This window comes from Charadrius vociferus, unplaced genomic scaffold, assembly GCF_000708025.1.
Source record: "Charadrius vociferus isolate BGI_N301 unplaced genomic scaffold, ASM70802v2 scaffold340, whole genome shotgun sequence".
Classification (NCBI taxonomy): domain Eukaryota; kingdom Metazoa; phylum Chordata; class Aves; order Charadriiformes; family Charadriidae; genus Charadrius; species Charadrius vociferus.
The window spans coordinates 652,820-665,195 of record NW_009646631.1 but is presented as its reverse complement, the minus strand read 5'-3'; the positions used below and the strand labels follow the sequence as shown (position 1 = coordinate 665,195).

Genomic DNA, 12,376 nt, shown 5'->3' with positions numbered 1-12,376 from the left:
TCTCCAAAAGTCTTTCTATACCAATTGCCAAATTCTTTAGAGAGATTCACTGGGAAGCTCATCTTTTTCTTTCATTCTCTGCCCCCCCCCCCCCCCTTTTGTTTTACTGTGTTCACATTACACATTATCTTCCCAGAAATAAGCATGTGCAATTCAGATTTCTCCTGCCCCTCAGGCTGATTAAAAGCCCCGTGACTGTGGTTGTGTGGTGCCAGACCTGCGCTCTAAACCTGACCTTAAGCAAAATTTATTAGCTCAGGCTCTGTGCCATGCTAGCTGTGTTCATACAGCTTCTTGTCAAGTTGGCTGCAAGAGAAGAGTAAACGTGATTTTGATTGGACCATAGGGAGGGGAACTTGGGTCTGAAATCCACTGTGTGGTGATACTCTAATTCATCTAGTCTGGGTGGCCAGCACAAACCCCCAGCTTTTCCATTCATTCTATCTGTCTGCGCCTTTTGTCTGTCAGTCAGCTCTGCTTCCGCCTATACGTTCCCTAGCTAGCAATTTCTCTTAACCCAACAGAATAACTTGACTCCTCTAAATGTTATTTTATAAATTCTCAGTCCTCCGCACCCAAATTTACAGAATCACGGAATGGTTAGGCTTGGAAGGGACCTCTGGAGATCATCTAGTCCAACCCCCCTGCCGGAGCAGGGTCACCTACAGCAGGTTGCAGGTGACCTTGTTGTCTCTAAATTTGACCTTGTTGTCTCTAAATTGGGCAGGTGAACTGCCCAATTAATGAATCTCTGTCTTCCTCCAACTGTTCTGTTGTGAGGTGGCCTTCTTTCTTGCAGGACTTGGGGCTGCACAGGCAGTTTTCTTCTCTGCATGGGACTTTGCTTTATGTCCCTCCCCTGAAAAGATCAGGAGCACTGTCTTCTGCTCACCCTGTCCCCTCCTCTCAAGTGGTCTTGTGTCACTAAATATCACTGTCCCTTGCTTTTCAGACAAAGAGTGGCTGGTAATCTCCTTCGTGTCTTTTCCCTCTCACTCACATTAAAGGAACTGCTAGCTTTTAGAAAAGCAGTATTTCTACAGTGCCTTCTTACTCCTCTTTTATAAATTGCAGACTCTTTCTAACTCTAGAGTTGTAAAATCAAAAAGAAAGTTTGAGTTAGTTGCCTTTGAGGCAGCTCCTTGCTACTGCCACATACTTTTTGAAGATATGTCAGAACACTTTACCTGATAATGTGGATAAACTCTTGACTGTCAGTAATACAGAAGAAAACAGACACCAGGTTTTAGCTCAGAATTTACTTTCTCTGTGTGTACAAACAGCTAAATGTCTTGACCTTGTTGCCTGTTTTATTGCCTCAGTGGGTACATGTGCCAAGGTGATAAAACAAACTGCTACTTGATATCCAGGTGGCACTGCCAAATTCGTGGCTCGCTCCATATGTCTCATGCAGGGTACTATTCTGGAATGACATTTTGAGACTGAAAGCTGGCTTTTTTTTTCCTTGGTGTGTAGGTCCCAGCTTTGAAGGCTCTCTCCTGTTTTAAGTCTCCTTAGCTGTAAATCATCAGAGCAGTGAGATAGGGATTAAAGTGCTGCTGCTAGTGAAATTAGGTGAGTTGGAGTGCTGAGGTTTGAATTAGCCCCCCTCCCTGCCCCCAGGCAAGCACCTTTGTTTTGTTTTTTAACCTCGGAGGCAACAAGAAATGGCAAATCTAATATCACTTTCACAATTTTAATGGTGTGTTATCAAATGGATATCTCTGATAGCTGGTCAAAGAGCAGTTTCATATTATGTACTTTTACCTGTAGTAGGGTCATGCCCTTTCATTTTGATGGCAAGTGAACATCTAATCTGTTGTACAAAAGGATGTCAGAAACATTTTTGTCATTCTTGTCCTTTTCAGTTCGAAAGGATTTAAGTGGGCTTGATGATGTGACACTTACGAGCCAATCGGAATGTGGAGGTGAGATCTAGAAGTTGTTTCCGTGACATTTGTGGAATTTAAATTATTAGAAAGTCATAATTATGAGTGAGTGCTTTTCGTGGATGATAATCCTTACAGAATGAAATGGTGTATATGTAAAATATCTTTGTTGCCATTTATTTCCAAATAACCATGCTAAGTTATTGTGGTTTAGTTACTGAAGGTCAGCTTGCAGTAAATATATATACTTTTAGCTTGTGGCAAATGTAAAATAAAATGCGTTAGCTCAAATTTCAGTGAAAGAGGTGTAAGCTAATTCATTTTACCACGTTAGCAATAAAAGGCGGCTGTACATGGCAGGTGTGAGTTAGAGCGCTGCATGATATGTAAGCTGACAGTAAGCCTGCATTAATTCAAACTCCTAGTTTACTGTTTTTGGGATGTTTCATCCTACTGATTTAAAACAGTATGTTGGGATTCCTTGCAACAGTAATTTGGCTCCTGCTGATTGGCTTTTCCAATAGCACTCACACTGAAAGGTTTAGTTTTGTAATTTCCTGGAGCCCAACTGTGAGAAGGCTTTGAAAGTTTAAGTTGGGTGTTAGATGTTAGTCTCGTCATTCCCAGTATTAAAATGAGGACCAGTTGCTCTGTGGAGTTCTTAGCTAATTTTAAAAAACATGTTTCTATAGGTACCGAAACGTAATTTTTAATACAGCTTTACATGCAGGGAATTTCTGTGCACAAAGTCTCAGGAAGCTGTGTAAGAGAGAAGAAAACTAAACTCTTTGGATGGGGTAAAGAATTTTGGAAGTTCCCAAGGGATATGAGAAATCTAGAATAATGAATGTCTTTGTGACTATGCTTTCAGGCTTCTCCAGTGACAGTGACCTGATCTCTCTGACAGTCGATGTAGACTCTCTTGCTGAGTTAGATGATGGAATGGCATCCAACCAAAGTTCTCCCAGTAGAGCCGTTGGCCTTTGCTTTACTTCTGAAGCCCCAGTACAAAGCACACCGGCACCTGAGCAGGAGTGGAGCAAACCAGAAGGAGAGAGGGAAAGCCATAGTTTGTTTACTGGAAGCTTAAAACCCAGGCCTGGCAAACAAGATTATTTGGAGAAAGCAGGGGAGTTGATAAAACTGGCCTTGAAGAAGGAGGAGGAAGAAGATTATGAAACTGCCTTCAACTTTTATAGAAAGGGGGTTGATCTGCTGCTGGAAGGTGTTCAAGGTATGGATCTTCCCATTATGTTTGCCTCACCTTTGGTTATGTGTATTTGTTTATGGCGTTTCCTTAGTTAACATCAGGTTACTGTTTTGCAAAGAGGTTACATGACAAGCAGAATGACGTGTGCCTGACTTTCATGTGCTTGATAGCTGCTGTACATATGAGAGGGAGAGAGAAATCTTTCTCTCTAAGACTGAATGATAATTTAGGGTCTCATCTTCCAAGTGCCAAATATCTCCTCTTTTAAAATTGCGGCACAACCTTCGACTTGCAGGTAAGTAGCAAAGTGCTCCACTTTTGCCTCTTTCCTTTTTATTACCTAGGCATTAATTAATATGTGGCACTTGCAGCACTGTTGAAACATTATTTAATTTACATGGTTAAGTGAGGATTAATTATCCCCATTTTACGCATGGGGAGAGGCAGACTCAGGTTAACTTCCCAATCACAACAGGATTAGAACTATTCTTGGCTCACTGCCCCTTGCTTCTTCCACTAAATGGTTCTACTTTTCTAGCTGAAGGATGCATACAAACTTACATGTCTGAACTGCTAGAGGAGAATAGTATTTTTCTTTTTCCCAAACAGCTTTAGTGTGTCAATATATGTCTGCAAAAGATGTTAACTGAGCAGATGCAACTACATGCAAATTTTTGTGGAGTCTCCTTGCACCTTATCGGTCAGGGAACAATTTTTTCACTTTCCATCTCTAGTTCTTGAGAATCTAGAGTGATAACCTCATATATTTGCATTTTGTCCAACAATGGCGTAAAACTAGAAAGCACAGGAAAAGATTTGTTCTTTCCTGGAGTGCATTCAGTGTCTGTGTATTGTGCTTCTGTCCCACCAGATGAGTAAGATTAGAATTGTGCCTTTGTTTGACGGTGTACGACACAGATGCATTATGCTGCTCCAGATCTGAACTTAAATGCTAATGTACCAAAGCACACACAAGCAGAAACCTTTGCTGCATCTCAGTGTGATGCACAGCAGTGGTCCAGACCCTCTGAACAGTTCTAGGAATGGAAGTTGCCTGCTGAGCTGCTTTAAGGGGGCCTGGCAAAAAAAAATGGATAGGTAACTGACTAAAATCCAGGGGTGTAGGCCAAGATATATGCATAGACTTTGCTTAAAGTGTCTTATACCTTTTGGCAAAAGTAAATTCACCTCTTTTCAAGTCCCAGTGCTGTCAGTAGGGTTGCTGCTTTGTTGCTTGTTGTGGCTTTTCAATAGCATCTGTCCTATCTTTCCTTGTCTTTGTTGTCAAAATGCTCTTCGTTCTTGATGTTGCATGTGCTGGCAATCCTTCTGTTGGAGAGCCCAGCTATTCTTTCTTTGCTAATACACCTTTTCAGAGACCTGTGTGCCATTCAGTTATGGTCTTCTGAAGGATACGCTGTTTTGTCATAACCACTTTTGTCTTCTTGCCATTATGCAGGGCTGCCATGATGCAGTTATAAACTGACAGTTCAAGTTTCAGCTTCAAAAAGCTTTCTTTATTAAACAGTTTCAAACTGTTAGGGCATGGACACAAGTCAAGCTATCACACATCAGTTAGTCTGTGGTAACTATGCATAGATAGTACAGTGGGGGTTATTAATAACTTTACAGTAGTGGTACCTCTGTGTGTGTGTGGGTTGAGGTGTTCCTGATGGATGAAGACATGTGTTGCCAGCACCTGCAACTTCTGTGCTGTCCCTGACATTGCATCTGTTCAGCACAGTAGAGAGAATAATGGGAATGAGTTGCTTTTTAAGTGGCATCTCATCCCTTGGGAACGTAAATGTACACAGACTAGTTCCTACCAGTCAGTTCTTCTTTCTCCTTTCTCCGTGTTACATGTTACACAGCATGGCTGTGAAGGTCGAAACAAATGAATCTTCGTCCTCTGCTGGGAACTACTTACAGTAGATTTGGGTAGATCCAACTCATTTTGTGTCCTGTTCTCTTTAGATCTTCTGCAAGTTGGCAGGGAGACACTGATGCCCTCTTTATAAAGACAGGGCTGACTCAAACGCCTCCCTAAAAATATACACCTTCTCAGGACTATGAGGACAGTAAACCAACCCCCAAAACAACAACCCCCCCCCATGAATCTTTATCACACTTTTTAGTCTAGCTACTTTGTGAAGGTGGTATGTTTAGCATTGATATGGAAGTATTCACTGTATGTTGCAATAAACCCCCCCACCTTTAAACTAATCACTTCAGCTATTTAAACACCCCTGGTTATGTATTTCACATGGATAATAATGTGCTTCTTTCAAAGATAAAGATGGTACAATTGTTACAAAATGCCTCTGGTCTTCTGCCATTGATTATTTTCAGCCTATTTTGTCTAAATAAGCCTTTGTAATATCTGAAAGTGAAATACAGTGTTCGTATATACTTACACACATATAAAGTGACATTACCTTTCACTGTACAGCCATTGCAGAATGTGTGGCCTCTCTAGAATGGATTGAAAGTGGCTTTTGCATGTAAAACGGTAATACATATTTCTCCCACGTGGTGGCACCAAGAAAATAGAAATTGACACCTAAAAATTGGAATCTGGAAATCTAACCAGTGTACCAGGGGGAAAAAGAAACATCATCCATACTCTCTGTTTGAAACTTCTCTCAGAATTACCTCGGAAATGTAATGCCTCTGTAAGTTGGTTAGATTTATCTGAAAGATAAGGGTGTCTGTCGACAGCCACTCCTTTAGGCTTGGTACAAGATCTGCTTACTTCTTAAGGCTGCCCTGTCAAAATCACGTAAGAGTAAGTTTATTACTGCAAGTTTATAGACTTGTGTTGTTTAGTTTGAAGTAACTGGCTTCCATAAAGGCAGTCGGAGCACACTTGAGTCTGTTACGTTCCTGACTTTCTAGCTCTCTGAGCTGATGGCACTAATGCTAGACAAGGCAGGTGTCACATATACTTACACCAAAGAAATGTACATCTTGACTTCATTTTCAGCTGTGTGTGCATGCTCTCACAAGTATAGTGGCGTTAATTATACCGTGCAAGGTGCATATGAATTTTTCTCCGCTAGTCTGTTGCAGAGTGGTAGTACTAAATCTTTTAATGTCCTATTCACAGTCCTGCCAAAATGCCTGATCTGCATGTCACTTGGGGAATGAATGCCTTCTGCGCTCCGAGAGGCTGGTGTATACCTTGGACTCTGGGCATCTGCTCTTTATACATCTCAGGCAGTTCTGCACTGTACATGCATTTAATATTAAACGTGTTTGTCAGTGGGAAGGAGGAGAACGCATTCTTGCACTAGCAGCAGAGCTCTTGGACTATCCATTGAACTACCTGTACCTCTTGTACCTCCCCACCTCATTTATACCAGAGCTCCCTTGCATGCAGGGAGGGGGAATGGCTGCCATAATTTCCTTTTTCCTCTGACTACATATTGCTTCTGCTGCCCCTCTTGCATTTTCTGGGCATTGCTGCATGCAGGATTTTGGAACTTTTGGAAGGCATGTCTGTAAGGGTTGTGTAGGATCGTTAAGCAATTCTCCAGGAGCTGAAACCTTCTGGAATTCAAATCTTCTGCCTTTTTAAGCATACTAAGTAGTTAGTAAACTGTTGGAAACTTTGGCTCACAATTATAGCTGTTCCTTTGTTTTGTTAGCATGTCAGAGCACTTTGAGGTCAATGCGTTGCTTCAGGCCTAGTGATGGAAAAAATGCACTAATCGATAGCAAGCCACCAACTTCTAGGCTGGAAGTTAACTGTGTTTTATGCAAAGTAGTGCTTTCCCTGACTTTGGTGTATGGCATAGTTCATGTTAGGAAAAAACAGATCAGGAGGCTGAAATTATGGAAGGAGTTCTTTGTAATAAAGGAGGGAGCCCTGTTTGTATAAACTGCTCCTCTTGTTCCAATTCCAACTGTTCTCATGTTATATCCGTTATGGATCTGGGCAGTCTGAGCTGTGTCATAAACACAGAGTTAACACTATTGCTTATTGCTGGGTTTCAGTAACTTCAGGCACATGACGAAGCAAGAACGCTTCACAATATGTTCAGTCTAATTCATGTAGAAAAGTACAGGATCTGTTTCATGTGGTTTAGAAAGCAAATGTGTTCATTGCTGGCCTGTTACATGCAAGGCGCCATGTTACACATTAACATCTGAAGGGAGATGATCCATTTACTCTGTCAGAGAGTTGGGGTTTTTGTTTTCACATACGTAGTAGCTGTGGCTGGGCAAAATAAATACGTATTTGTTTTAGGGAACTGGTTCAGCTAGGCAGCATGGACTTCGTTGCATGAAGTATGTGGTGTCTCTTAAGCCAGCTTAGCAGCCACAAGCTGTTTTCTAGGTATCTGTATTTTGCATTAGGTATCTACAAGTTCTAGATAAGCTGCTGGTGTCTTTGAAAACAGGCTGCGAATGTCAGTTTTTGCATTGCTCTGTGCTATTTTAATGTTTATCCAGTAAACAGAGCTGGAGCAAAAATTACACAAATTACTGGAACCTTGCTAAAATGACTTTGACTTTTAACCCAGAAATGCATATACAATGAAATGCTGGGAATACTTTGGACAACTAGGTGATATTTTTGGATATACTGAAAACAAACCAACTTGTGTCTAATTACTGGGATTATGATGGGCTATGATTTGAACTTGTGATGGAGCCAGGGATGCAAACAGGAGCATGCTTGACAGAATGCCAAGAAGACAGCGCTTTATGAAAAGGGGAAGAGGAGCCATGGCTGTTCCACAAGCGCATTTCTGGCTTCCAGAGTGAAAAGCACCTTTGCTTGTTTGTTGAATGGCTCTTATGAAGACAATTTCTGTTATAACACAGTGGCTATTTTAAGTTCCTTTCACTTGATCAATCCTCTGAGTAGTGTTTCTCATTGAGAGTAACAATCACTTAAGCAGTTTCTGAGCTACCCAGCAGCTGTGCTTGACTGGAGCAACATCTTTGAGGAAACAACAGACCTGTTTTCTGAGGAGATGCATTGGGGTGTCAGTTGATGTCTGCAGGGAAAGCTTACACTTGTGCTGGGCCCCACAGGGAAAGGTTAATGACAGGGTGACTAACAGAACTGTAATTCTCCCCCACCCGATCTCAGACCTTTGTGGTCCTATGGTGTATCATAGCTCACCTTATTTGCTGTTGTAGCTTTACACTTCCACTGAGGCTGGAACCAGTCAAGACAAAAACTTCCTGCTCTGGTTCATTCCTTCCAAAGGAGCTGAAAACCATCTCTGTTCCCTGCTATTGGACTGTGAGGATGCTATACGACTGTTTGGTTTGGGCTTTCTAAGCAACCATACAAAGTGCTCCCTCTCTCCTAGTGCTTCATACAACCTTGAAATCACAGCTGCTGTTTCAGAAGGTTAGATGTTTGTGAGAGGACTTGTCTATTGACAAGCATCTAGATTAAGAAGGGATGTTGGAAATACTGTGGTTTCCTTAAAAAAAAAAAAAAAAAAATATAAAAGCCATCTAGTTCCACTGTGCTGCCAGTGATGCTGTAACTCATGCTAATATGGGCTATGAGCTGTTCATAACTGAAATGTGTTTGCTTCCAAGCTCATTGCAGACCATACAGAGCTTAAGAGCAGATTAGTGCTATAGGATCCATCACTGTGCAGTACATGCTGGATGGATCACCCTGAGTGATGTCATTCCATATGCAAAAGTACTGGGTTTAGACACTTCATTGTGGCAAAGCAGTAAAATACAGCATTTGCCAGTAAAGTCTGGTGAAGTTGGTTAATGTATAAAATACAGCCGGATTCAGCTATGTAATCAAGGCAAAGTTCCACTTAAACTGCAAGAGTTCTCTGCACCAAGAGGCTGATAAAGGTCTGGGATTTGGTACCTGCTGCCCAGTGTAGAGCCTTACAGTACATGTAAAGGTAAATCGTAGCAATACCTGTAAGCCAACATGTAGGGCATGATGCAGAGATGACTGAATGTGGTTGCTTAGCATGTGGCTGTTAAAGAATGAATAAGTATGTGACAAGGTGGACCTTAAAAATCTGTCCTTTCTTTCCTCTTCTGGAGGACACAGCTAGCTGCATTGGCTTGGTGTTGATCTGACCTTTCCAAGATTTCTGAGTCTGTCCTCATAGCAGCTCCTTGCCAAGTTGCTGCTTGTGCCCAGCCTCTTTGACAGACATCTCTTCCTGCCTGCACAGCCTTTTATCTCAGCTCTTGTTAGCCAACACTTAGCTGCAGCTAAGTGCATTAATCTTTTTTTGACTGTTGCTATGTGGGGTTTCTACCTCCCATCAGAAGACCTAGTAGGGTTGCCATACTTCTTCCAGCATACAGTGTAGACAGAACAGACTGATCTAGGTTACAGTGCCACTTCTGTCCTTAGGTGAGAAAAGTGAAGTCTCTGGATGCAGAATTAAATGCTTTGGGCAGTATAGGTGAATTGGGGTAAATTACTAGCTGGAACAGAAAAATACATGTAAGGGCATGATGCTGCATGATAATGAGTGCTCTGATTTCTTCCCCCCCTCCCCAGCTTCTCTCTTTTCACATCCTCCGCTTCTTTTTCCTGTCCTCTCTCCTTCTTTTCCCTTCCAGTACCTTAAAATAGCCTCTCTAGCTTCAGAGGTAGAAGGACTAGTATAGGTTTGATCTCTACAGGGCCTGCTGCTCACTGTTCTCTTTTAGACATTTTGGTGATTGCTCGTGGAAAGATACCATTTCCCATAGTGATGTATAAAAGTACACATGAATTAGATTTAATACATAGATATGAGTACTATTAGACCATCAGGATTGATGAATCTCATAATTGTTTTTTCATCTGTCTTTTTTTTTTTTCCTTTCTGCAATGCTTTATGCTTTAAATTGCAGTAGCTTTTTCTTACTTGAAGGGGTAGGTGTCTATGTGCCTGGGTTCCCTCTGCTCTGAAACAAGGAATGTTTGTGGTTGCTAATGCTAATTTGGACTTGTTCTCTTAGTTAAGAAGGAAGAATGCAGAGAACTTTGAAAATCTTTTCCTCTCTTCTGTGGTGGTGGTCTGTGTAACTTCTTTCCTTGCTTTCCTGCTGTTCCTATGGTGCTTGTGTTGGAGGACCTGCTGCTGCTGTCAGCATTTTGTTTCCTCATCTGTGCTAGGATGCCACTGCTTGTCCTTCTGTCTTGCAATGCTTGCAGGATTTTTTTTTCCCCTTACATAGTTTTACAGGAAAGCGTTCAGGAATATTTCTCACATTGTGAAGTCTTACTTTGGTGAAATACCTTGCAGTTGAAGACTACAAGTTTTAGCAAATGGATGGGAAGTTAAGCTTTTCCTCCCTGAAATAGTGTGTGCTGTGTGACCATTCATTTTAGGTTTTTTTAGATAATCACACATGCACATGAAAAGCTACCACTACCGTGTGGATTTAACATGAGAGTTTCTCTATAAACAGATGCTTGTTGAATAGTGTTTCTGGAAAGTTACATTTCTTATTATCTTGGGTGTTACTGGCTTCTGCTTTACTGATCTCTCAAACACTTTTCACCCACACCATTCTTCTATGTAATCTTAGCTTTGGCACATATGCCAACATACTTTTTTTTTTTTTTTTCCCCCCAGAGCGGTGTTTGTGTTTACCTAGTCATTTACACCACTGATGTATAACCTTAGGTTTTCTACAGGGTGCAGAATTGGTAACTTCACAATGAAGAGGATGTATAAAATACAGACATAATCATTATGAGCACATTGCAAAGTTGGAAGAATTCTTAGGTGTTAACTCACTGTCATGCATTTATGCTTCAACATGGGAGATTTAAATTTTAAATGGCTTTTCTTCTTGGTTGCGAGAGTACTGTACTGTCCTGAATCTTCAAAAAGCAAGAAAGAATGGTTCTGATAAATATGGTGCATTTTAATAAATTTTTGCATTCTCAAAATGCTAAAAAAAAAGAAAAAAGAAAAAAGCTCACATCAAAGTGTTTTACCATAATGGACTTAACCTTGGTATTATTTTTTAATATTTACAGGTTTTTTCCCAGCTGCAGAATTTGGCCACCACCTCAAAGGAACTCATCCTTAATATAATATATAGCATACTAGAGACGATAAGCTAGTGGGCTTATTTCACAATTTCGAAGTACCACCTGCTGCTAAAATCTATAGCATCTTTCCTTGATGCTGAAGTGTCCATCTACCCCAGCACCTGCCACATTTCACTTAATTGTTTGAAAATTAAAGGTTACCCACTCGCCCGTGAAAGTTTGTGGAGACTTGTTCCAAAATCAGCAGCTCTTCCCCTTCCTGAAATAAATTTCAGGGTTATAAAACTGTGTCCAAAGTGGTCACAAACCTGTGCTGGATTATGAGTCGCATTGTCACTTACGGTGTGCCTGAGCTTTTGTTTGGCTAATATGGACAAAGGAGCCTGCTTCACATGATGTAAGAAGTGTTTGCCCTAAGAAGAACAGAGGTCCTCTTGAACCAATTAGGCAAAAATAACAGCTGGGCTACCCACTAATAAGGAAGGTGCTGCTAAACCTCTTTTCATTGTGAGAAGAAATAAATCTTTTAAGGCTTACTCCCTTGCATTTTTATAGAGAGCAATTCTTTGAAAAATTCAGCAATCCAGCTGGGTGATATGTGCAGGAAGACTGTGAAGAAGATAAAGAAACTTTTAAAAATAAAAAATGGTATTATAGCTGTTAGATTTGGCAATTATAAATGTTTCATTGAAGATTTCAGTATTTAGAGAAAGTTTTACCGTTTAAATTGTTAAGAACATGGAGTTTGGGGTTAGCACAACAGGCAGTCTCCCACAAGTTCCTTGTAGCCTGTTCTGCAAGAGGACGTTCCTTCCTGGAGCAAATCTCTTCTGATATCTTCTTAAATAAAGGCAGCCCACGTATATTTTTAGTAACTCTGAGCAAAAAGCAGGAAGATTTGGAATATGGAGGTTACAGAGGATTGGGACAGGTAATGCTAACTTTTTAGCCTTACCTTTTCTGTGGACATATCCACTCCCTGGCCAAGCAGCTAGTTAGGTAGGGAGTGCACTGATGTTGTCCGGGCAGATTGGCTCTTCCTGAGGAAAATCTGTAATGCCTTGTAGGGGATGATTTGGAGGTGGTCAGACACAAAGGAAGGGAAGGAGTATCTAGAATTCCTGGGGGGGTGCTATATACTGTGGTTGACTGAATGTGGGATATTGTATATGTTAGTGGCAAATGGTGACTGGAGATATCTTTGTTTGTTATCATCCACTAAGATACATGACTTCATCCTAGATCTGTGGAGGGAAATGGCTGAGGACCAGAGCA

The 12,376-nt window shown here is 41.1% G+C and overlaps 1 protein-coding gene across 5 annotated transcripts in view; it reads left to right on the top strand.

The window, feature by feature from the left end:
- The window catches only part of RPS6KC1 (ribosomal protein S6 kinase, 52kDa, polypeptide 1), an 85,841-nt gene that overhangs the window by 18,520 nt on the left and 54,945 nt on the right, over positions 1-12,376 (top strand). For 4 of the 5 annotated variants that reach the window (XM_009888192.1, XM_009888207.1, XM_009888176.1 and 1 more), the window contains exons 5-6: positions 1,869-1,928; positions 2,761-3,123. In XM_009888192.1, the coding sequence (XP_009886494.1) occupies positions 2,832-3,123 (292 nt within the window). In that variant the 5' untranslated portion in view covers positions 1,869-1,928; positions 2,761-2,831. The remainder of the gene's footprint in view (positions 1-1,868; positions 1,929-2,760; positions 3,124-12,376) is intronic. The other variant, XM_009888199.1, reaches the window with a different exon arrangement.